Source organism: Lissotriton helveticus, chromosome 2_1 (genome assembly GCF_964261635.1).
Source record: "Lissotriton helveticus chromosome 2_1, aLisHel1.1, whole genome shotgun sequence".
NCBI classification, from domain to species: Eukaryota; Metazoa; Chordata; class Amphibia; order Caudata; family Salamandridae; genus Lissotriton; species Lissotriton helveticus.
Window position 1 is genome coordinate 716746296 of NC_136059.1, and position 27110 is coordinate 716773405.

The window sequence follows — 27110 nt, forward strand, 5'->3', positions numbered from 1 at the left end:
AGTACACATCTTTAAGGTCGATCAAACAGAGCTAATCTCCTTGATTTAATTGAGAATACAGTTGGTGTAAAACCAGCATCCTGAACTTCTCTCGCCAAATCCATTTGTTGGCTGTCTTGAGGTCTAGAATGAGTCTGAATTCTTGTTTGTCTTTCTTCTTGACAAGAAAGTATCTTGAATAAATGCCTTGTCCTCGTTGTTGGTGAGGAACTGGTACCACCGCCAACTTCTGTTAAATGATGTTGCCCTCCGCTTGTAAGAGAAGAAGCTGGAAGGTAGTTGGCTTTGGAGGGATGGATGATGGAGGACTGATAAACTGCAGGCAATATCCACTGCACTCAATATTCAGCACCCAGGAGTCTTTTGTTATGTTTTGCCACTATCGGGTAATGACATATGCTTCCCCCACTTCAGTGGGGAACAGAAGAGGGGGAAGTAACGACACAGGGCTTAAGCCCAGAAGGCTATTTACCCACTTTGGGTGTTGCTGGGAGGATCTTCCTCTTGATTGGCGTCTCTGATACGACTGGTAAGGTCGTTGCTGTTGTGACTGGGGGCCAATCTGTTGTCAACCCTGATACCATGTGGAAGAGTGACCCTTCTGGGAAGAGAACCATCGCTGGTAAGGCCGGAAAGAGTTTCTCTGCTCTCTAGGCCTTTCCAGACCCACAGCCTTTAGGGTCTCCATCTCCGCTTTCATGTTCAACAACTGTTCATCTGCGTGGGATCCAAACAGTGGTGCCTGAGAAGGGCAAGTTTAGAATTCTTTGCTGAGCCTCTGGCTTCAGCGAGGTGAGACGCAGCCACGATTGCCGTCGGAGACCTATGCCGTGGCAGTACTCATGAGCGGCTAGTAGTGAAGAGTTCGCTGCCGCACTGATCACCTGGTCGGAGACCATCAAGCCTTGGTTGAGGATTTCAATAAAGTCTTCCCTCTTGCCCCTGACCAGATGGTCCAGAAATAGGTTTAAGGACTCCCAAAGGGCTCTATCATATCTGCCAAGCAAGGCAATGGCACTAGCTGCCTTCATGGTCGTTGCAGCTGTTCCGCACATCTTGCAGCCCAGAGAGTCCAGTCTGTGGCTTTCTTTATCTGGAGGGACCGTGGATGAAGGAGAAGTGGCATCTTGCTTCCTAGCCGCTACCACAATTACAGAATCAGGTGCTGAATCAGAGTGGAGAAAAGCTGGATCCTGCACTGGAGGTCGATATTATTTTTTAAATTCTCAAAGTAACTGTTTTTATTGATGCTGGATTAAGGAAGAGCTCCATTGCCGGTTCAAGGAGGCCTGGCGCCAGAGGCAACACAGGTCTAGCAATTGATTTTGCTGACGTGTTTCAAAAATAACCGATGTTTTCGGAGTTGGTGCGGATAAGGGGATATTCAGTTTGGTAGCACCCCTCACAAAGACTTCTTGAAAAGTTAAGATATCATCTACCGGTGAGATCCGCGGAGGTGGAGAGTCAGTCAATGTTGGTGAGTATTGACTTGTAGCTGTAGAAGATCTCGAGTGATGGTGACGACGGTGCTAAGACGTGTGAGACGAAGTAGAGGAGTGATGGTGGCGATGAGGTCTAGAGCGATGGCATGATCTAGACCTTGACCTCAGTGGTATTACTGGAGGTGGTGGAGGAGGAGCAGGAATAGACACAGGCAGCGCTGGTGAATGCTGCAACGATGGAGAATATGTCCTTGAATAGTCAGGGTACGGTGATGAACAGATGCGCCTCCTCTCTTTCCTGGACTCAAGTCTGGATGGAGATATATACTTCGCCGTTGAATGCCTCGACATCGACCTGCTCGTCGACGGGGAGTGTTGATGGAGCTTTGATGCACGGGAGCGCCTTGACGTCAGGATTCCAGTGTGCCTCGACTGTGATCTTCGATGCCTTGATGGTGAGTTACGTGCTCTACTCGACGTCAATGGGTGTCCATGCCTCAACGTCGATCTCCGAGACTGCTTCGACATCGAATTGCGAGGTGTATGCCTCGACATTGATCCCCGCTGCCGGTGGCTCGATGGAGACCTACTTTTTTTATTTTTTTTTAAATCTCTTTATTTGCATCAGATTGGTCCACAGAAGCTTACAAGCACATGGCGTGAAAATAACATCAGAAACTTCATTAGCAAGCATACAAAATAAACATCTGCAAGGCATGACCAATAATATGACGAACAGTGTTACGCATTCTAGAAACTCCATTTTCCGTTTTCTAGTTCTGTCAGTGATTCGCACACATGCGAGGATGATACAAAGAGATAAACATAATTCAAAACACATCAAAAAGAAAGATGCCAACGAAAGAGAGAGAGCGACGAGCAACACATCAATCATGACAAGTTGGCAATAGCGGTTGCATAGGCGATCATAGGACACCGGTGTAACATATGAGGGAGTGCAAGCGGAACAGTCTGGGCACTCTGGGACCAGTGACCAACAAGACAGGGGACCACACATCTCGTCGCCAGGCATCCCCAGCAACGGTGTGTGTAGCACCCCTCTACATTCCTGCCGCAGCGCAGCAATACTGCAAAACAGCCCCGACTCAGCAAACAGTGCACCCATGTCGGGCGAACAGCATCTATCCCACCCCCTCTGGAACAATAGAGCTCGCAGCCGAAGACTGCGCAGCTTGTGTTAACTTGCTGATGTACTGTCTGTATGGGCCCCAGATATCGACAGGGCGCGAGGCCATTGGGATCTGTGCGGAGTACTCCACGCTGTCATTATTACACTGGGCCACGCGTCTGGAACCCCAGAGTATAGCAATTTCCCGATTTGCGAGCAGAAAACCAATGGCAGCAAGCTTCCGCGTGGTGCGGGGAAGCTCAACAACATATCCCAACAGCGCAATCTCAGGTATGGGACGTAGGACACATTCTAGAATGTCACCCAACACTCGGTGCACCTGCAGCCAGTAGTCCTGTAGTTTGGGACACGTCCAGGTAAGGTGTGCAAAGTAGGCATGTGGGGCCCTGCATTTGGGACAGCAATGTGGCCTCGATGGGTCAAGCCTGTGAGCCAAGGCCGGTGTGAAATACAGCCGCCGCAAGAACTTGAAATGTATCAGTTTGTGTCTGCTGTTGACAGAGACGCTTTTGGTGGCCTGGCAGCAGGCGGACTATTGGTCATCAGTGATAGGGCCGCCCAGGTCAGCCTCCCACGCTGCTCGAACTCGTGCGTCCGAAGCAGGAAGAGCTGCCACACAGATTCTGTACAGCCTAGAGACCGCATGCGCACCATTTGGGGACTGTATCAAGAAAGTCAGGGCCTCCATCTCGTCCGGTGGAAGCGGGAAAGAGGGGAACTGTGCTCTGAGCATGGATCTCAACCGGGTCAAAACAAATGAGTCCATGAACGTCCGATCGGTAAATCGGTGGTCGTCCGTCACCGAAAAAACGTGCCCTTCCGGGAACAAATCCCCTATTGTGGTAAGTTGGTATTTGGATAGAGTGTTACAAACTACCTTTTCAGCAGTGATAGGGAGCCAGTGGGGGTTCGGCAGCGGGAGAGCTGGTGAATATAGCACGTCCCGTCAGAGCAGTCTACGCAGCTGCATCCAAGCCCAAAACGTGGTGGAGGCGGTCTGAGGATCACGGGGTAGGCCTCTCGGCAGCAACGCCCGGAGGGCAACAGGCCATGCCAAGTCCGCCTCCGGTCTCAGATAAGGGATCCGAGCGTCAGGGTGGAACCAGGGGTGTGCGTAAGCACACTGAGCGACGAGGTAGTAAAGATAAAAATCCGGCACCCCGGTCATAGGGCAGAGTCAGGGTCCGCCAGGAAACTCTCGGATTCTTGTCCCCCCACACCAACCGCAGCAACAACGAGCGCAGCTGGGTGAAGAAGACCTTAGTGAGCGGGATCGGCATATTGTTAAATAAGTATAGGAAACGGGGAAGCACTACGATGGAGACCTACTTGGACTCTTTGACGTTGTCCTCCGGCGCTTGCTCGACGCCGTGTCTTGACTTGATGGCGAGCATGTCAGCGCCTTACCTATTCTCGGCGTCGACCGGGACCGATGTCGTGTCTGCGCTCCCCTCTTCCTGGGACGCTCTATGGAAGTTAACAGAGACTTGTTAGAGGTTCTACCCTCTCCAAGTCCTGAGGTCCACCTTCAGACTGCAGCATTCTCCTCTCCTCTGTTCCATGGAGACTAATCTTCTCCCAGTCTTTAACGGTACGCGTGGAGAATTTCCTGCAGTTAGGACATGACTCAGGAACACGACTGTCTGGAAGACAGATGATACAGACCTCATGGGGGTCTGTCTTGGCCTTCTTTTCCCCACAAGCTGGGCATTTGTCAAAGAGGGATAGCATTTCTTGACAAAATGCTGTTAATTTCTGTCAGGAAAAAACTGAAAAAGACTAGGAGAAACAAAATACGTTGAGTGAAACATTTAAAGTTGAAATTAAATGAAGAATTTTGAAGAAAAAAACAATTTGGTCGAGCTTAATGGTCCACGATCCTGTCAGCAGGAGCGGGAAAAATGAACTGAAGTAACTCCCACCTGCTATGCATGATAGGATACTGGTGGTGCCTGGTCCCTTAAAGGCTCAGTGTTCTTTTTTAGACATATGAATGCCTATGAGGCTACTCTGCTCTACTCCCTACATCTCTTTATCATAAAGATAAAAAAGGGTTTCTGAGAGAGATTTCTACTGACTAACAATAAAATTATCTCAAATGTACTTATTCTGGCCCTTTTTTCTCTTCAGGATGGAGAACCTGGCCAGTGTAGCTTAGGTAAATAGGCTGCATAATCTGGCTCTTTTTCTTAAGTGTATTTGCAGGCCTTCCTGAAGTAAGGCGAAAATTATACACTTAAGAAGATATGTATATATATATATATATTGCTCCAGGGGTCCCTGCGCATGGGCGGGACTATTCAGCGCTTAAGACTATACATGGAAATCCCCTGCGAGAGAAGGCAGAGTTTATCTGTTAGAACTTCATTAAAATGCAGGAGAGATGCTTGAGACTTATGTCCTGGGCGAAGGACCTCTGAAAGGATGTTTGTATTTACTTTGATAGTTGTTAGGATAAGGTCTAGTACTTCTTGTGCATTCTATGGTAGTCTGTCTAAACTTTAGGATACCAATCACTCCTGAAAGGGCAGGTCTGTGCACGTTTATCTACTTTCACTCTTATCAACACTTCATGTGCAGAAAAGTTCGCTGCACCATGTTTAAATCATAGCTCTGAATTTCACAATACTCACCCAACCCCCTTCAATATAGGCCACACTACATCCAACACCCTAAAGCATGCAGTTCAAAAGGGCACCATGAACCTAATGCAAATCAGAGCACTTCACAGCCTTATCAGGGGAGTAACTGTTATATAAATGCTATGACATAATACAATGCATTGTGTATCGTGCAAACTAATAACCACAGTTTGTACTACAACAAAGGAAGTCTGTTTGTACCTTGTTTTTTTATCTGAATCATTTCATACAGTAAACTAATTATAGTATTTAAAATTGTACATTATCGTTGTCATTTCAATTACATATTGAAACCATAAATTACTTATTTCCAAGATGAATGGAATTTTACAATATTTTTAAAATACAAATTCCTATAATACTAAATGTTTTAAAACAATGTTAAAACCCCTGGGAATTTGCTTTAGACCAGAAGAAAAAAGCTGCATAAAACTGCAAGAATTCCAATACATTTTGTTTAGATTTAATTTTTCACATAGAGAAGTATCTATATACAGTGCATTTCAACAGCATGTTAATATGTTTTGTCAATTAAACAGTGGCTGCATAGTGCACTAGCTATTATTGCCCATATTAGAAAAGATAAAACAGGTGGATTCACAAAATAGTTTGGCCAATTTAAATAAAGAATTACTCAAAGAACTTCCTTTCCAACCAGACCCTCCAAATCTTAAACAGAATCTATTTGTATAATCATTCAGATTACACAGTCGCATATAGTTGCTAAAACAATTCCAGCATGGGCATCGTTTAAACAAAAATGGAACACATCAAATGAAATATCCTAATATGTGCACTGGAGGACATATGAATCAAATAAAATGCTCCCTTTCCACATCTGTACAACTGGAACAATGATTCCATAAAGACAATTTGAACATATAACACACTGATTGTTTTTGCCATTTTCGACAAAAAGGCCTGAGTAGGTGGGAAAAGGAACAGTCAAAGAAGCCTGAGAAAGCAAGAAAGCTCATTTAATTAATTTACAATAATTTACAGCAGATTTGTTTTAAAAAAAAAAAGTATTACAATTGATCATAACAGCACGTCCTGGCTATTTTACAGGTGTATGTATGGAATTTAAATATTCAAGCTTGTGATGGAAAGCGGTAAGGTGGTCGCAGTGTACAATGTAAACAAGTAGCTTTGGAAAGTGAACACAGTTCTTGAGAGTCCTTTCACCTTGAAAAAACAATCTCGTCAATCCTTCCTGAAACATGATCATAAGTCAGTGTATAATGTTCATTTACAAACGAAAGCTAAACTAAGTTCAGTTAAATAGGTTTATGGTCAGGTCCAGTCTTAACGGGGCAGTGTTGAGGTCTCTGCGATAGTAAACATTTTTCATTTCTTAAAAAAAATGCCACAATATTTGCAGCACAGTGCAGCATAAATCTTAAATACAAAAATATGTTTTTCTTCTGATGGGATAGTAGACCTTGCATCCTGGAAAGAAGTAACAATGCCGCTGCAGAGAGCAGATCCAGTTTATATCTTTCAAGTCATGTAAGGCAATTACTTGGTTGGTTTACTGAATATGGCTAAATAAAGGTCCAGATAAAATGTCAGTCTTCGTTATGTTTTGCGGCTACTCCATATATGTTCTGGTGTACCTTTATGATCAGATGAGTATTCAAATGGAGATCTGTGCCCCAAGGGAGATCGTGAGCCATAAGGCGGCCTCTGCTCCAGAGGTAACCTAGGGTCACTGCTAGATGCTCTGTGGTCCATCTGCCAATCTGAGTGGTACCGATAATCCCTGGAAGATTTATGATGAATGTAATCAGAGCTGGATCGGTGATCAGAGGTTGGTCTGTGGTCAGAGGCGGGTCGGTGGTCAGAGGCGGGTCGGTGGTCAGAGGCGGGTCGGTGGTCAGAGGCGGGTCGGTGGTCAGAGGCGGGTCGGTGGTCAGAGGCGGGTCGGTGGTCAGAAGCGGGTCGGTGGTCAGAAGCGGGTCGGTGGTCAGAGGCGGGTCGGTGGTCAGAGGCGGGTCGGTGGTCAGAGGCGGGTCGGTGGTCAGAGGCGGGTCGGTGGTCAGAGGCGGGTCGGTGGTCTGACAGTAATCGATGGTCTGAATGGGAACGGTGATCAGGATGGGATCTGGTGTCTTTCAAGCTTCCTTCATGGCCTGGTCTGTGAGGTCTACTCCTGTGATCATCTAATTTGCGGTGTTTACTGTCACTGTAGTATCTGACAAAAAGAGACAAACACAAAGCACATTAATTGTATACATATGTTTTCTTAACTTAGAGGCAAATAAGTATATTTAAAGTTAAGTCTAGTTACACTGCACTGTTAACAGGAATTTACATTTAACAATATTTCTTCACAGCATTTATCTTCAGCTCTGCATACTCACCTGCATCAGAAGGAAGACCTTGGAATGATTTTATAACATAGTAGCCTGTAGAACCAAGTAAGAACTCAAAGTTTCATTTACTGCCATGGCAACTACAGCATTAAAGATGTAAGCAGGACAATGTGGCAAAACCATTTATAGACAATGCAACCTGAATAATTATTCATGTCATTATCTCTGTAATTAAATACACCATTTTCAATGTGTAAATCATGTGCAAAAAGTGATACCAATTTCAGCATTAGCCACTACGGCTACACATGCCACTCATGTCTTCCAGAGACTTCATAATGACTAAACTCTTCAACTAAGAACCATTACAAAGCAACAACTGTAGGAAAATACAGTAAAAGAAAGATCACATCAGTGTCTCTCCTGAAATCTAGTAGCAAAACAGAACAGAAAGAGAATAAGAGGTAACAGGAAGAAAAAGAGTAGAAATGAAAAGGGTAACAAAAAACATCATTTATTTCAGCGTCAAAATGCCCTTTTGAGTGTACGTGTGTTTTACAAATACATTATGTTATCTGGATTTATAAAGCGCGACTTATCACACAAAGGGTTATCTAGGCCGTGGAGCAGATGAGAAGGTTGTCTTGTGGAAAATGATATTTTGCCTGACCAAATAATGTCCACTACATATACCCTATGTTACATTCATGTGCATGTCACCCATGCATATTTCTCGTAGTGGCCTGAATCACTAGGCCTCTGCAAACATGTCCTGCAAGTCAAGTCATCAAAGTCTCCCAAACGTTAAGCTAAAATAAAGGCCCATGTATTTTGCATTTTGCATTGTGCATTTTTAAATAAATATCGTACTGAGCCCTTTATTTTTTTGTGGTTGAACCACTTTCTGAACTTCTACCAAGACAGTGTTATGAATAACAGTTATCTGTTTTGCTGTACAGAGTGGCATCCCTGCCCGGTGAGGAAATGTAAACAGAACCCGTTCGCGACAGATAAGGCCTAGCTCTCTGTCTCAGCCCCCATGCAATGAACGGAGAAATATATGCTTTTCTGATTCTTAGTGGTGAACAACCTTTTGCTTCAGACAATACATCCCCTATCATATCAGATTGTACAAGATGTGCTTTTCGCCCTGACACAAGAGATGTCTCTGCTAGGTCGAAAGTCAGCTCTCCTCCCAGTTACACGTCAATTGCACGCCATGCTCAAAGTTGCACAATTAGGGCAGAGTTCCAGTTGGTCATGCAAACTCCTCCCCTAAGTACCCACCCACCTATGACATCTACCTATCATCTACCTATGACTCATCAAGTGTACGCCCACATGCTCTTATCTCTTTCTTTCTTGCTCTGCCGGGAGCGCTCCTCCCTATGTACAAGGAGTAAAATGTATATATGCTGTTCATTGTTATTAAATGTTAGATTACTCTTCCTGAACCTCAGTGGTGATGGAACATATTCTCCCTTTGACTCGAGTTATTGGAATAAAGCCCATTTTAACTCAGATACCACGGACTCTGCTTCTCACTTGATGCATGATAATTGTTAATGCCTAGAAATTAAGCCAGGGTAATATTTTATTTACCACATTAATTGACGCCCTTGAACAGGGACATGTCCCTTTCCCCACTCGCCGGAGTTTGTAGGTCTAGTCTTTGCCCCCTTCCACAGCCGTGACGGACTTTAAAGTGTACACGCCATTGGGATTACCCGCTACTCCCTCAGGCCCAGGAGGAGGACGGACTGCGACCAGGCATCCATGTGAGGCGGTGAGGAAAGCGGATCGTCTCAACCCAGAGCCCAGCCCGTGAGAGAGCAAGGTCCGAGGTCTCCAGAGGTCCACCTGTTCCAAGGCGCATGCGTAGAAGTCCGAGGCCTTCAAGTTTCAAGATTCTGCTTCCCGGTGAGTACCACTATGGGGAATGCATCAAGATTAAAGACGTGTCCATGGTAAACGTGGGTGCGGTAAAGACGTGTCTCATTCACGTGAGACCGGTAAAGTACGGGCCCACGGTTAAACGTGGGAACGGTCAAGACGTGTCTCATTTCTGAGACCGGTATGGTTGTACTGTATTTCAGTGCATAAAGTTTTTCAAGTACATGTTTAGCTCTCTGTATCAGTTTAGGTTGTAACTGTTTTAGTGTTTAATATTTGTTTGTGTGTGAATGATTGTTGATTGTTTCAGTCTATTTTTGTGAATATTGGTTTCAAACATGCCACTGTTTTCAAAGTTACGTCAGATAGGGACCAGAAAAGGTATACTAGAAGAACCAGTTAACATCCCGCCTAGAGACACACCTGGTCATTATATGTATAATAAGCATGGGCTAGACGCCATTTTGTTTTTAGATTTATGGGTAGACTACACCAAGGACCTGGAGGAAAAGTATAGATGGCCAATCTCGGGAACATGGGATCCTGAATGTATTATGAGGGTGGAGGAAGCACTATGGAAAAAGAAGTCAAGACCCTCTCAGAAAGATGCCATCGAATTGTGGCGCAAAGAGTCACATAGGAGAACAGAGAAAGAATTGAATAAAGCAGATAGAACTAGACAAGCTGGGGAAAAAGCCAGAGAAAAGGAACTGCGGGAGGAGGGGGAACGTGTCAAAACAGAACAGACTGATAGGGAAAGAAACGCCGTTGTTAATGGTATTTATCCCGTTCTGTCAGAAGAACTAGCTAAAGTGACCACCTCAGAAAGATCCAGTAGGTCTCGAACGCCACCACCTGTACCATATAGAGTACATAGAATAAAGCTGACAGCATCTGAAGCATTCATTTCCTCGTATCTAGACGATTCCCTCCCGGACTACGTTAATGCAGGTTTTCCTCCACCCCCAGCAGCAGATCAGCTCCAGCAACTTCAGCAGCAGCTAGCAAAAGATGACGTAGGTCCCGGGGCAGTGGGAGGGGTGCCTACTGTAGATGCAGCCATTCCATTTTGTGTATATGATACAGAACCAGGAAAGGGTTCAATGGTCGTGATTTCACGTAGACTAAGACAAGCTGTTGCATATTTAGAGACATTACCAGACATGAAAGATCACCTAGATAGCATGTATCGTTTTATTAGAACGGGGGAGGGACCAGATAGTATAGCACAAGCCATGGCACAGAGAAAAGTAGGGGTTAAGAACTATGTCTTACGTTTTATTATTAACTGCCTGATCAGGGAACAGGACGAAGGGGACGGAGATGTAAAAGCAGGATTGATAGAATGGAGTGATCACATAGATGCCGGTAGACATGAGAAACAGGGACAGATAGATGCCATGTACAAGAAAATACGAAAGGAAATAATAGAAAGGCACAGAAAAGAGTCTGAGGAGAATGGTGAGTTATCAACAGAAGAAGTAGATGAACCAAAAGACAAGATTAATTATGTAGGAAAAGCGCGACAGTTTGACAGACCCAAGTGCCTTGATTACCGTAAACAAGGGCCAGCTATAAAAGAAAGGTATTCCCTTGAAGCTCTATTCCAAGCTACTGAGAAAGCACTGAAACAATGGATAGGGAGTGAGAGACCTCCCACACAACACGAAATAGAGTTGGCCCGGTCAGCCACCCAGTGGGTGTCCAATGCCAATATATATAGCAGTGATATAGTGGCTCAGACTTTCTTAAGCCTTCCACCGAACGAACAGCGTTTGGCTGGTATTTACATGGTTCAACACTTGATAACGTTGTATAAAAGTCAGCATTCTGATCCTGGTCACTTGCATAAAATACTTGACAACATTTTACTAGATAGATGGACAGGTTTAGGTACTGAATTAATTAATGTAATCCTGGATCAACGACATAAGTACATAGATTCTCTGACTACATACATGCCTCCAGTCTTACACCATGACAGACATAACGTACACATAGACAGACTGAACCCCCTACGAGAGGTTCATCCCGTTAAGAATGCGGCCAATGAGTTACAACGAGTGTATGTTTACACCCCCTTAACGAAATTAGAGATTCTTGAAATGAAAAAGATGTTGCCTTGTCATGATAAAGACCCAGGGGGATTTCACCTTGAATTAAAAGACATCCTCCGCATAGGAGATTATACGTACGCTGACATTCTGAAGCTATTAAAAGTACTGTTACCTGCAGGGATTTATGAAAAGCTTAAGGAAAAAGACTGGGAAGTGGGTGAGAAAAAGTTAAGTTGGGATGCATTGGAAACAGAAGAGAAGGGCAGGCTCCCAGGAGTTGGTCTTGGAGATAGAGCTAGAGAACTACCTGAATTCCTGATACAAGTTTTGCCAAGATTATTGATTACTAAAAAGGAAGATTGGGATGCTATTTCAGCATGTAAACAAAAGCAAGACGAGGACACTAGTGATTTCTATTCTAGATTTGAGAAATGTTTTACTATTAATAGTGGCCTTAAGCCTGGTAGCGAGTCATTTCCACATCTTTTTGTGAGCAAATTAGTAGAGAATTCCTTACCCCAGATCAAGAATAGAGTACTGAAGGTTGAGAGTACTTGGCAAGCAAACAGCCCTTCACAAATGTTACAGATGCTACAGTATCATCAGAATAGGATTAGAGAAGAGCAGGATCATGAAAAGAGACGCATGAAAGAGACAAAAATGAAGGTGCTGGTTGCCCAAACGGTACCGGCGACTTCAAACAAACATAACACGACACCTGTCAAAGGGAACTGTAATTATTGCAAACAACCAGGTCACTTTGTAAAGGACTGCACTGTTCTGAAACACAATATAGCTACAGGCAAGACAAAAGAGCGACAGTACACTCCTAGACAGAATAACACGCAACAGAACACGCAACAGACAGTAGCGAATTATCCTCCACCACCGCCTGTTAATGCCACACCACAGATGTATCAGCACACACAGTCTGACTATCCAGAATATCAACAGTTCTCATGAAACAGCCTTGAGAGGGAAGTAGGCTTGCCCCTTATTGAGGTTCCTGTAGATCAAGAGGGTCCGTATGTACATAGTCGTGTTCTAGGTCAGGATCGAAAGTTTCTGATTGACACAGGGGCGAGCAGAACTACCATCAGTCATGACGAGGTTCCAGGGGCACCTCTCTCGGGCTCACAAAATGTTTCCCTGGGATTTTCAGGAAAGCCTATTGTTAATGAAGTGTCTAAACCAGTCTCCCTAGGGGTTGGTCCACTGTCACGTACCACTGACTTGCTACTTACTAAGTCATGTCCAGAAAACTTACTTGGTATGAAGACATTAAAAGATCTAGGAGCAGTTATCTGCTGTTCTCCAGAAGGAGTACGCCTGTTCTTACGTGATTTTAAGGGACATTATGTACTGACTGATTTTGACCACAGACTCAAGAACGTGCCACAGATCCTGTGGGCACAAGGACCGACTGACGTAGGTTACATGGACATTACGCCTCACCATGTCACACTCAAAGCAGGAGTAGTACTTCCACGTATTAGACAATACAAGTTACCACCAGACGCCGAAACAGCATTACTGAAAATAGTTGACGAATTTATTGCACGGGGGGTAGTGGTAGAGACAGTCTCAAATGTATGTAACTCGCCTGTCATTCCTATCCTTAAAAGATCTGATCCTAGTGTACTGCCAGTGTACCGATTGATTATTGACCTGCGAGAACTGAACAAGTGTGTAGTACCGCAATATCCAGTGGTGCCAGACATTTCTTCATTGTTGACTGCTATTGATTCAGAGGCTACTTACTTTACTGTTATCGACTTGAAGAACGCTTTCTTTAGTGTTCCCATTCACCCAGACAGCCAGTACCTGTTTGGATTTTCATTAAGAGGTCGTAGCTTTGTCTTTACAAGAGCTCCTCAAGGTTTTACAGAAAGCCCTAGTATTTACAGTCAGGCTCTGAAGAGACAGCTAGACAGCATTCACATGCCTTCCAACACTGCGTTACTACAGTATGTGGACGATATCCTGATTACAGCACGTTCAGAAAAAGAATGTGAAAATGCATCACTGACAGTCTTACATTTTCTGGCTGACAAGGGGCACAAGGTGTCCCCTTCGAAGTTGCAGTTCTGTGAAAAGCAAGTAGTGTACCTAGGACACTTGCTTTCCAAAGAGGGGAGACAGCTAACACAAGCACGTATACAGCTCATTGCTAACCTTTCACAGCCCAAGACACAAAAGGAAGTACGTGCCTTTATTGGCCTCACTTCATACTGTAGGCAATGGATTCCCCAGTATGCCTTTCTAGCCAAACCACTCATACAGTTAACTACACAGGAGGCAGGGGGGACTGTCCTCCCTTGGACACAAGAACACACCTTGGCATTCGAGGAATTAAAAAGAGCTTTATGTCAAGCGCCAGTGTTAACGACTCCATGTTACAGCAAACCTTTCATGCTTTTTGTAACTGAAAGAGAAGGAACAGCGTTATCTGTTCTCACACAAGATCAAGCAGGAAAACACAAGCCTTGTGCTTATTTTTCTAGCACGCTAGACCCAGTGGCCCAGGCTCTGCCTGCATGCCTGAAATCAGTTGCAGCAACAGCCCTAGCCATAAGACAAAGTGATTCAATAGTATTGGGCCACCCTCTGACAGTACAGGTTCCACATGCAGTGGAGGTTCTCTTAAACAGAACTCAGACACAACACTTGACCGTAGCAAGACTGACAGGATATGAACTGACATTATTTCAACCACACATAGAGATCAGACGTTGTAATATTCTGAATCCTGCAACACTTTTGCCCTCAAGTACAGTAAATGCACCATCACATGACTGTGTGGAACTAATGAATATAGTGACGAAACCAAGACAAGACCTGACAGATATTGCACTTTCAGACCCAGACTTAACGCTCTATGTAGATGGATCATGCATGAGAACGAGTGCAGGAGAGTTAGTAGCGGCCTATGCTGTGACCACTGATAAAGAAGTCATAGAGACACAGAAAATAGACACACTGTCAGCACAAGCAGCAGAGCTCATCGCTCTGACACAAACCTGCATAAGAGCTAAGCACTTGAAAGTAAACATTTATACTGATTCGCAATATGCCTTTGGCGTTGTTCATGATTTCGGGGTCTTATGGAGGGAGAGAGGTTTCCTGACCTCCCATGGGACCAAGATTCAGCATGGCCAGCTTATTCAAGCCCTGTTAGAAGCCATACATTTACCTACAGCCATTTCTATCCTGAAGTGCAAAGCTCACACCAAAGTTACAGACACCATTTCCCAGGGTAATGACCTGGCAGATCGAACAGCTAGACTTACAGCCCAGACACCAACAGATACGGCAAGGACAGAGGTACCATTACTGACAACATGTATGACAGTCAGGGATCCCACTCAAGACGTGCTCGACATACAGACACATGCCACTGCAGATGAGATAAAGAAATGGACTGAACAAGGAGGGGTCCAGACTGACCAAGGTTGGATGACTAAGGGAAAAGGCACATGGTTTCTACCAGATTCTATGGTACAAGTAATCATCAACACAGCACACAGTCCAGCACACTTGGGAGAAAAAGCAATGTTAGACAGCTTACAGAACATCTGGTTTAACAAGCACATGCGTGCCGCAGCGAAGCAGAAAGTACGAACATGTATGATCTGTTGTCAGTTCAATCCAGGTAAAGGCATCCCGGTGGAAAAAGGCGGATTCCATCCTCCTGACCACCCTTTTGAGGTTCTCCAGATGGATTATATCCAAATGGACAGATGTAGAGGTTACAAGTATGTCTTGGTGGTAGTGTGTGCACTATCTAGATGGACAGAAGCTTATCCAGTTCCAGATTATACTGCTGTAACAACAGCCAGACAGTTAGTGCGCGAGTATTTCCCCAGGTATGGATTACCTCGGGTGGTCTATTCAGATAACGGCCAGCCATTCTCCTCTGAATTAATGAAACAAGTGTCCCTTCTGTTAGGTTACACATGGAAGTTCCATTGTGTCAGACACCCAGAAGCAGCTGGCCTTGTAGAAAGACATAATCAGACCCTCAAGACAAAATTAGCAAAGGTCTGTGCAGAGAAAGGCGTGGATTGGATGGTAGCCCTGCCGGTTGCCCTCTTTTACATGCGTATGGTAGCACATTCCAGAACAGGCCTATCTCCGTATGAAGTGGTTTTCGGTAGACCGCCAAATATGTGGGGTACGCCTATGCCCAGAAAGATAACTGATGTTGACAGTAACATGCTGACAGATTGCCTGGCTTCCTTGATGTCTGCACTACTCTCTTGTCGTTCACAGGTTGCTGCCGCCTTCCCTGACAACACACAGGTCAAGGAACACGCCATAGTCCCAGGGGACTTTGTGTGCATCCGGAATTTTGATCGTTCCAGCCCCCTCGAGCCGCGCTGGAAGACCCCGAAGATGGTGCTTCTTACCACGAGGACCGCACTGAAAGTGGAGGGACGCAAGGGCTGGATCCATTCCCATCACGTTAAGCGCTATTTTGGACAATGTGGAACATTCGAAAAGAACATTGACTTTAATGACACAACAGACTTTGTGCCGCCTTTGCTTGAAAAGACCCCTCAGCAAGAGTATAGGTCCAAACTAAGATCTAGTAAGTCAGACGTAGTTTAATTGTTTAAGCCCACCCGATGGTGAATCGGTTAGACCAGTTTCTGACATGTATAAGATCACATATGAGAATAGCAAGATGAGAGATAAAAAGGAATAATACTGCAAGACATTACGCAGCAGATGGATTGTTACCTTGATCATTATTTTATTCTGTGCATTGTTATAATCGGTGTTAGTTTATTGCTACATGTTTTCTTTTTCATTTCCTCACATATACATTCATCCAGTATGCATACGTGACCAGCCAGACCAGCAATGCAACTGAGTGCTTGGTATGTGGCCAACTACCCCCTTATCAGAAAACATAGGGAGTTCTGCCGAAATAGATTTAGGAAAACACGCCCATTGGATAACATGGCAAATCGCGCCTCCGCACAAGACATGCTTTTTCCTCCACTTCCACAGCTCAGAATCTTTTCAAATTTGGCATCACAGTAGTCCAAGCGATGCCCTACATCCTCACCAAAAAGCAGCCGAATCCCTCCACTGGAACGGGTACGAATTTCCGCTCAAAAACACGCCCCCCCCCGAAAACGCCAAACAACGCCAAAATCCCTCAACACCTTGTTAAGCAGCATGTTAAAACAAAACATCTTCAAAACGTTTTCTCCAAGCACTTGAAAGAGATCCAGCTCTCTCCTGCCTAACGTAATGACAACATACTCTGCACAAACCATGACCACATGGCGCTATTCACAAGCCATATTTACAAGAAACTCAGCAAGTTATAATAATGACATGCTCTTCATAAACCATATTTACAAGGAGCTATTTACAGGGAACTTCACTCTCAGAAGGACTTTCTTCTTTCAAAACGTTACGCCATACCTATTTCATTTGCGGTCAGACAGCTTATGTACATCTGCCCTTAGACTAGGGTGGAACTTGTTATATAGCAGACAGAAACAGCGTGGGAGCAATATACAGATTTCAACAAAGGTTTCTTTTTCTTTGTTGGCCCCATCCAAAATAGTAAACTGATACGCAAATTAACAAGAACCCTTAAAGCAGTAGTGAATGTGACTGCATCTGCCCTGGCGACTTGATCCAGGAGCAGTTTGCCATGATACTATCACTGTCTGCAGTGTGGCCTGGCGATTTGCAGCCTTTGTGCCACTGCTTGCGTTCCCCATCCATATTTACAAAGGATAAAGATGAAGAAATGATTCTGTATGATCAGCTATACGGTCTCATGAATATAGATGTATCCTGAAGGGTTATGTAGGTGACAAGGAGGGAATGTGGAAAATGATATTTTGCCTGACCAAATAATGTCCACTACATATACCCTATGTTACATTCATGTGCATGTCACCCATGCATATTTCTCGTAGTGGCCTGAATCACTAGGCCTCTGCAAACATGTCCTGCAAGTCAAGTCATCAAAGTCTCCCAAACGTTAAGCTAAAATAAAGGCCCATGTATTTTGCATTTTGCATTGTGCATTTTTAAATAAATATCGTACTGAGCCCTTTATTTTTTTGTGGTTGAACCACTTTCTGAACTTCTGCCAAGACAGTGTTATGAATAACAGTTATCTGTTTTGCTGTACAGAGTGGCATCCCTGCCCGGTGAGGAAATGTAAACAGAACCCGTTCGCGACAGATAAGGCCTAGCTCTCTGTCTCAGCCCCCATGCAATGAACGGAGAAATATATGCTTTTCTGATTCTTAGTGGTGAACAACCTTTTGCTTCAGACAATACATCCCCTATCATATCAGATTGTACAAGATGTGCTTTTCGCCCTGACACAAGAGATGTCTCTGCTAGGTCGAAAGTCAGCTCTCCTCCCAGTTACACGTCAATTGCACGCCATGCTCAAAGTTGCACAATTAGGGCAGAGTTCCAGTTGGTCATGCAAACTCCTCCCCTAAGTACCCACCCACCTATGACATCTACCTATCATCTACCTATGACTCATCAAGTGTACGCCCACATGCTCTTATCTCTTTCTTTCTTGCTCTGCCTGGAGCGCTCCTCCCTATGTACAAGGAGTAAAATGTATATATGCTGTTCATTGTTATTAAATGTTAGATTACTCTTCCTGAACCTCAGTGGTGATGGAACATATTCTCCCTTTGACTCGAGTTATTGGAATAAAGCCCATTTTAACTCAGATACCACGGACTCTGCTTCTCACTTGATGCATGATAATTGTTAATGCCTAGAAATTAAGCCAAGGTAATATTTTATTTACCACAGTCTGCTGGGTGTTAGTTCAACAATCTGGTCTTTAGCTTCTTACAGAATTCCAGAATTGAGGAGGCGGCTGAAGTCTGCTGGTGACTAGGTCTTGCGTGGTGATACGCCTGGTAATCCATCAGAATTTTTGTTTGCAAATACGTAGTATGTGGAAGTTGGAGGAGCTGACTTAGTTCACCTGTGCAGGCTTGTTGAGTGATTCCTAGGTTACGTGCACGGCTAGAGAGTGATGGTGTTGGACCGAGCTCTGATGGCTACCAGGTGGAGCCCCAAGGAGGGATCTTGCTCCTGAAGATCAGCACTTAGCCTTGTCCATGCTGATTCTAATACAGTTGTTTGTAAGCTGTTTTGCTACACAGATCATGTATTTGGTGAAACTGGATGTGGGAGACTTGTCTTACATTGAGAGGATCAGCTTGGTGCCATTAGCACAGGAGATGGAAATGCGTGAGATCTGACGATGTCTGCTAGTGGTGTCATGTAAATGTTCAACAGGGTGGAGCTGAGGGATGATCCTTGAGGGACTCTGCAGATCAGGTCCTTCAGCTTTGATATGTAGGAGGATCAGTCTGACTCGCTGTGAGGTACATATCTATTTGAGGGCTAGACCATGGATGCATGTAGCGTGTAATCTTTTGATGAGGCTGGAGTGTGACACTATGTTGAATGCGAGCGAGAGGTCTAGCAGAAAGAGGGTGGCAGTCTCTCCTCAGTCTACAAGAACAAGTTACTTACCTTCGTTAACACCTTATCTCCTAGAGACTATATCTAGCCACAGATTCCATACTTTAGAATTATCCCCAGGCGTCAGACTGGATCCGGAATTTCATCGTGAGCAGTATCCTTGTGTGCCGGTAGGTGGTGTTTTTCAGCTCTGCGTGGCGTAGTTGGAGCCCTCCTTGCCAGAAGTGATAGGCGTGGTGCCTATATAGGAACCCCCTCTTATGCGGAGGCCATTTTCTTTAACGACTTTCCATGCCAGGAAGAACACTGGAAAAACTAGAACAGCCCTGTCTCTAGAAATCCATTTGCAGAATGAGGAGGCTGGGGGGTTAGTAAGGAATCTGCAGCCAGATAGTCTCTACCAGATAAGGTGTTACCAAAGGTAAGTCATGTGTTCTTCTGATAGAGACTTCAAGCCACAGATTCCTTACCTCAGAATAGATACCCAAGCAATATCATTCACGGAGATGGGTCTACGGACCAATTTCATTCAAGGAAGTCCTGCAGACCCGAAAGAATAAAATGCTCATCTCAGTGGACCCGACAGTCCAGGTAGTAATGCTTTGGGAACGTGTGCAAGAATGCCCTTGTCACTACCAGGCGGATGTCCAGGTCCGGAACTACACAAACTAATGCAGTGGTCGCAGCTTTTGCTCTGGTGGAGTAAGCATGCAGACCCTTAGGGGTTTGCTTCGCCAAAGCGTGGAAGATCTTGATACAGAGCATGATCCATCAGGAGATGGTCCGCATCTGCCCAGCACATCCTTTCTTCCCTCCGACACACTCTACAAAGAGTTGGTCGCCCACCTGGAACTCTCGTGTGCGACAATGGTCTCTTAGGGTCCTGCCGGTCATGTCGTTCCTCTTCCTAGGAGGGATGTGGTAGAGCGTTAAAAGTAGGCAGGGTGATGGACTGGTCTACATGGAACAGGGTGACCACTTTCGGCAGCATTAGCTTGTCTAGATGAAATTCAGATATGGAGGTTTTGATGATGAGGCCTGAAGCTCACTGATCTTCCAGGCAGATAATAAAGCCACAAGAAAGGCCATTTTTATGAAAAGGAGCCTGAGTGAACAATTGTGCAATGGCTCAAAAGGAGCACACATACAAAAAGTGAGGATGAAATTGATGACCCACTGGGCATAATGAAAGGGAAAGGTAGAAACAATTCAAGAACCTATTTACAATGGGCGATTTGAAGAGGGGTGGCTGGTCAGGCAACCACAAAAAAGAAGAAATAGCATATAGAGAGCCCTAGAAAGGATGAAAAGGAGAACCTGAAAAAGGGAGGGGAAGCATGGGGATTGATCTGCCTTTCTGTAAACCATGCCACAAATTTTCCCCTTCAATGGCAGGCGTATACCTTCTTGCTGGGGAGACGCCTGGCTGCCTAGATAAAGGTGTAAACTTCAAGAGGCAGGCCAAAAGCTGTTAACAGTTGCTGCTTAATCTCCACGCAATAAAGTGAAGCGTTAAAAGGTTTGGGTGGAGAACCCTATCCCTGGTGCTGCAACAGAAGATCCTCCCCAAGGGGCTGCCTGATCGGAGGACCTATGGCCATGCTCAACAGCTCCGGATACCTAACACTCAGTGCCCACTCGGAGCCTCAAGGATAACTTGGGCTCAGTTGTTCCTCACCTTCTTGAGCACTGGGCAGGAGTGGTATGAGGGGAAGGTGTAATGAAGGCCAGAGTTGCACACTCTGCAACTCTGGGCAATAGCTTGCTTAATCTCCACAACGGCCCCTCGCGGCGGGATGCCTGACTTTCACCTTGTGGATACCCTGCTATCTCACAGGGGAATACCAGGAAGGGTTCCCTAAGCAAGCGCCGGGAAACCCACTGCGGGTAGCTGTGCGCTATATAAGCTCAACTACATTTACATTTACATTTACATTTACAGCTCCACTCAAGTTAAGCAAGGCAGTTTGGAAACTCCAGCACGCAGCACTGCTGACATTGCTCGTTCTCAGTGGTGGTGTACAGATCTAACCATGGCTCTACCCACTGCTGAAAGAGACCCTGCACCACCTACGGACAGAGGCACCATTCATGATCTGCTAGGCATCTTCAGCTGTGTTGGTCTGCCCTAACATTCAGAGAGCCTGCCAGATGTTGACCAACCAGGGAAATACCCTGACATTCCAGCCATGTCCAGAGACGCAGGGCCTCTTGACAAAGGGTGCACAACCCCACCATGCTGTGTTTGTTGCAGTACCACATGGTGGTGGTGTTGTCCATGACAATCTGCACTGACATTTCCTTGATGGAGGGTAGAAAGGCTTTCAATGCCAATTAGATCGTTCGTAGCTCCAACCGGTTGATGTGGAGTCTGGATTCTGCAGGAGACAAGAGTCCTCTCATTTTTGCCTCTCCAAGTTGCCGATGACATCCCAGGATTGATGCAGCTGTTACTGCCATCAGATGTGTTTGGGAGAGGAAGAGGAGTTGGACGCTGACCCAAATGCAGCTCTCGAGCCACCACTGAAGGTCTTTTGTAGGTTGTTTGTAGTTCCCTCCGACATCAGGACCATGTCGGAGAGATTACCCTGATGCTGCGCACACTGGAACGTAAGGTCCCACTGCAGAGCCCGATTATGCAAGCAGGCATGTGCCACCAGCAGAATGCAGGGCACCTTGAGGACCAGCAGCTTCAGATTCAGTCTCACCGAATTCCAGGCTAGAGGCTGAAACATCCATATCATAGCCTGAATATCATGGACGTGCCGTTCGGAAGGATAAGCCCGAAATTGCACCATATTCAGAACGGCACTGATGAAAGCGAGAGCCTAGCAGGAGTCAGGCGTGAGTTTGGTGATAAAGCCGGGATTTACATGGGAGGTAGAGGCTTAGACCACTAAGCTCTCCTGGGTAGGGTGTCGCGTGAGGAAGTTGGGGTCTCCTGGGTCAGGTGCGGCAGGAAATCATCATCCAGTTAAGGCTTTATTAAATGGGAGAAGCGGTTCTGAGGGGGGCCTCAGCAGCCCTTTTCACCACCAAAGCAGAAGAAGCCTCTCCTAAGTAGCCACAGTAGAGGGAGAGAGCACATCAGTATCTGGAGAGGTGTCCAGTCTGCTGGCATCTGCCAATTCCTCACACCAGTCCGGTGAGGTCTAGGGGCTGGTATTCAGGGTCCTTTGACCCCTCCCAAACCTCCCCGAGTCCCAGCCCATAAGCATAGGACTCTGGCTCAGACATTGAAGGAATGGTTCCAGCCGGCGCCAGATAACGCCCCTCTGGCTCCTTGTCGGAGCAGGGGATGAGAATGGGGCTGGTTCTGCCGGCGCATAAAGCACTTGAATAAGGCCAGAGAAGGTCGAGGTGGGATGACTGGCACTGGTCCAGATTCATCCATGGATCCAAGGAGCCCGACTGCAGCCAGGGCCGGAGCCACAGGAGAACCCGTGGAGCCCCTCTGGAGCCCGCAGGGCCCAAAGGCACACCAGCGGGAACGGGCTGCCCACATATGAGGTACATGGCTTCATAAAACTCATGGAATTAGGCAGATGGCTCAACCACAGAGCCAGAACTGAAATGACAACACTCTTATCGGATGACTTAGATGGATGGTGAGAGTCAAAACCCTCTGACTTCTTACTCATTTTGCAATTGTGGGACTTACCGGACGACTTAATAGTGCGACAATAGTTCTTGGTCTCAGCAACCGATCTCGGTACCTTTCCCTCAACCGGGAGGGACCAAGGGCGTTGCACCATGGGCGGCACAGAGATTGAGAGAGAGCTCCCTTAAGGTCTTGGGGTGCATGGCACGGATGTTGACGCAGGTCATCGAGTCATGGTTGCGCTTGAGGTACCAGAGGCAAATGAGATGAGTCTGTCACTCACATCTGTCGATGATAGGCACCACAGGCTTGAAGCTGGCTTTCCTAGTGGACATCCTGCCACACCAGGAGATAAATCTATAAAAGACTAACAAAAAGTAAAAAAAGGTCAGTCAAAAATTTGACGGGGTAGCTCTCTTTGGATGTGCACCAAGAGACAGAAAGAAAAAAAACGAACGTCAGAGTACTTGGGTGGCACCTATATGGGCATCATGCATGTCACTTCAGGCGCAGACAACACAACGCAGAGCCAAATTATGGCATCCTACTGGTGCCCAGGGGTACTGCTCATGAAAAATTTCAGGATCCAGTCTGTCTGGAGATAATTCTAAGGTAAGGAATCTGCAGCTGGACATCTATCGGACTGCACCTGCTGGCTAGCAAAGGAAAGGTACTAAAGCTGTTGTGTCCTGCTCAAGATCAAATTGTCTCCAGGGCCAAGACAAACCCAAGAGACTTGAAGGGCCAGCTGACTGCCTCCTGTTTGCAGCACAGGAAGACAACGGCTGAAAAAGCATGCTGGGGCAAGTTGGTAGCCCAAACTCTTCCATCACCAGGACCTGAAGCAAACTTTTGCACCGGAGTTAGCTGAGCCGGGGAGTGTGGGAGTGCACGTGGGAATACAGAGGCTGAGTTATCAATTCAGGAATGATTGACTTGTGACCAAGATACTGAGTGATTGGTAGTCCTGGGGCAAATTGACTTCAGCCAGCACTGAAAGGAATTCGAGGGACGTGGACAATGTGACCAGGATCACCTCACCCCCTTCGTGGGCAGGGGAGTAGTTGCAGCAAAACCCCAACCGACCGCATTGCATCCACAACATCCTACAGCTTCTTCAGCATCCTTCATCCCTTGCATCAGGACCACTTTGATAGGAAAGCCCTGCAAAGGATAACAAGCATTGGCATAGCCAATAGGTCTCGCTTTTGGAACCTTATAAGTATTTAGTTATGCAGCACAATATCCTTGGTGCAACAGCATCAACTGTTGCATGGCTAAACACTTATAAGGTCCTAAAGGCGAGATCTATTGGCTATGCCAATGCTTGTTAATTATTTAGTAACAGCATTAGCAGCGATAATTAGTAGATTCTGTTTGAGTGATTTCAAGGCCTTGTATTATTTTATAGTTGACCAAAACAAGAGGCACAGGATACTTGAATTAAATTATTTTGGAGGTCCAGGTGCCATGGAAATGACGGAATGTTTTTTATTTCATCTTTTGGGTCAGGACTAGAGCTAGATTTAGCTGCGTTCCTAGCCTCAGGCAAGTAAGATAATTCATACACAAAGAAGTACATAGTTATATGCACACATAAAGGGAATTTGAAAAACGTGGAGGCAGCACCAATCGCAAAATTGCTGCCTCAACGTTTTTCAAATTTTCTATCTGGGATTCCAGTGGGACCGAACCATAGCAGGTCTTGGAGGTTGGACAGCACAAAAAGATTGAACATTTTATGGGACTTTGGAAATTTGAGGTGCTTTCTGTCTGATCCACTGTGGAGATTTTCTTTTTTTCTAACAGAGGGAATTTGGTTCAGCCCCCTTCATCCATTGTTCTGTTCACATTTTGCTGCTACCCACCACAGAATATATCCTGGGGCAATGTGTCTCCCCCCATCCACCCACCACTTCAGCCGTTGGCCCTCTTGCCCTATGAGGGACAGTATTTTGTTGATCACGCCACATCCACCTAAAGAACAAGTTACTTACCTTCGGTAACGCTTTTTCTGGTGGATACAGTATCTGCCTGTGGATTCCTCACCTTGTGAATATCCCACTGCGTCAGCAACATTTGGAAATTATTTTTGTAGCTTCGCGCCGACGTGGTCGATGTCACAGAAGCACGGCATCGCGCGCGGCTCCGCTGACTTCACCTACTCCATAATAGGCCCAAGTCGGCGTGATGACATCAGATCCGCCCTTTTTCCCGTGCCATCGAGGCACACGGACGGACCAACAACAGTAGGTATACACACAATATACACAGTACCAAATAATCAAGATAACACACACAGTGTGTAGTCAATGCAGGAAAGTAATAACATCAACACATTTCCTTTGACAATAAAATATTAATATTACAGTAAATCAGGTATAGAAGAGTGGACAACAGGGGGGGCTGGTGGGCCAGTGAGGAAACCACAGGCAGATACTGAATCCACCAGAAGAACAAGTTACTTACCTTCGGTAACGCTTTTTCTGGTAGATACTATATCTGCCTGTGGATTACTCACCTTGTGAATATCCCCTTGCGTCAGCAACATTCGGAAATTCTTTTTGTAGCTTCGCGCCGACGTGGATACGGACGTCACAGAGGCACGGCTCCGCTCGCGACTCCGCTGACGTCACCGACGCCTATAATAGGCCCACGCCGGCGTGATGACATCAGTTCCGCCCTTTTTTCCGTGCCTTCGAGGCACACGGACGGACCGATGACAGTAGACATATACACAGTATACGCAGTATAGAAAGCAAGGAAACACACACAGTGTGAAGCAAATGCAATAAAACATTTGAAATAAACAACTCCTTGACAATAAAATAATACATTATAGAAACTTCTGGCATAGAAGAGTGGACAACGGGGAGGCGGGTGGGTCAGTGAGGAATCCACAGGCAGATATAGTATCTACCAGAAAAAGCGTTACCGAAGGTAAGTAACTTGTTCTTCTGATAGATACATCTGCCGTGTGGATTCCTCACCTTGTGAATAGAGTCCCACAGCAGTCCCCACTCCCGGAGGAGGGTGTCCACTCTTCTAGACCAGGAAATCCTGAAGGACAGAGCGTGCAAAATGACCGTCCCTCCTCACTTCGGAATCTAAGCAGTAATGCTTCGCGAATGTGTGGAGGGAAGACCAAGTTGCCGCTCTACAAATATCCTCAACAGGCACACCTCTAGCCAACGCTGAGGTTGATGATTTAGCTCTCGTAGAATGAGCCCTTATACCCTCTGGAGGCTCCTTACCGGCAAAGAGTAGCAGATCTTAATACAGAGGACGATCCATCTTGACAAAGTCCTCTTATGGACCGCTCTTCCTTTCTTGCAGCCAGCAAAGCCAATAAAGAGCTGGTCATCCAAACGACAGTCTTTAGTCCTGTCCAGGTAAAAAGACAGCGCCCTCTTGGGGTCAAGACGGTGTAATCTCTCCTCCTCCTTGGAAGGGTGTGGGGGAGGATAAAAGGTAGGAAGGGTAATGGATTGACCAAGGTGGAAAGAAGTCACCACCTTTGGCAGAAAAGCAGCCCTGGTCCTAAGAACCATTCGATCAGCATGAATGGACAAGAAAGTGGGCTTGTGACTAAGAGCCGGAAGCTCACTTACCCTCCTTGCCGAGGTTATTGCAACGAGGAAACCCGTTTTGAAAGTCAGAAGCCTCATAGGACATTTGTGAAGAGGCTCAAAAGGAGCACCCATTAAAAATGTCAAAACAAGATTTAAATCCCACTGAGGCACAATAAAAGGGGTAGGAGGGAACTTATTCGTGAGGCCCTTCAAAAACCTTAAAACTATAGGAGATTTAAAAAGAGAAGGCTGGTCAGGCAAACAGATAAAAGCCGACAGCGCAGAAAGATAACCCTTCACCGTGGCAACAGCAAGCCCTTGCTGTGCCAGAGAAAGGGCAAACTGGAGAACATCAGATAAATGGGCCCTCAAAGGGTCTATAAACTTCTCCCTGCACCAAGTAACAAATTTAGACCACCTATAAGAATAGATGGACTTAGTGGAGTCACGCCTGGCTGACAAAATGACATCCACCACATCGTGAGGGAGAGAAAAAGAAATCAGGTTGCCCCGTTCAATCTCCAGGCATGAAGGTGTAAGGTCTGGAGGTGGGGGTGTAGAACCTGCCCCTCCATCTGAGAGAGGAGATCTGCCCTGTGAGGGAGACGGAGCGGCGGGTGAGAGGAGAGGTGGAGAAGGTCTGAGTACCACACCCTTCTTGGCCAATCCGGGGCGATCATTAAGACTTGGGCCCGGTCTTGGCGAATTTTCCTCAGAACCCGAGGAATCAATGGTATGGGAGAAAACGCGTAAAGGAGTTGCGAGCTCCAACTCAAATGAAACGCGTCCCCCCAAGGCTCCTTGCATCGGATACTGGAGACTGCAGAATGACAGGCAGTGAGCATTCTCGCGAGTGGCGAACAGGTCCACCCGAGGAGTCCCCCACATCTGAAAGATGTTGTGAACTACCCCCGGATGGAGCCTCCACTCGTGATCGGCAG

The 27110-nt window shown here is 45.9% G+C and overlaps 1 protein-coding gene across 1 annotated transcript in view; it reads right to left on the minus strand.

Moving 5' to 3' along the window:
• Positions 1-5683: 5683 nt before the first annotated feature.
• Positions 5684-27110, minus strand: part of CHD1 (chromodomain helicase DNA binding protein 1) — a 1592763-nt gene continuing 1571336 nt past the window's right edge. The window contains exon 37 of the mRNA XM_078675438.1: positions 5684-7428. Coding sequence (XP_078531564.1) covers positions 6813-7428 — 616 coding nt within the window. The 3' untranslated portion in view covers positions 5684-6812. The remainder of the gene's footprint in view (positions 7429-27110) is intronic.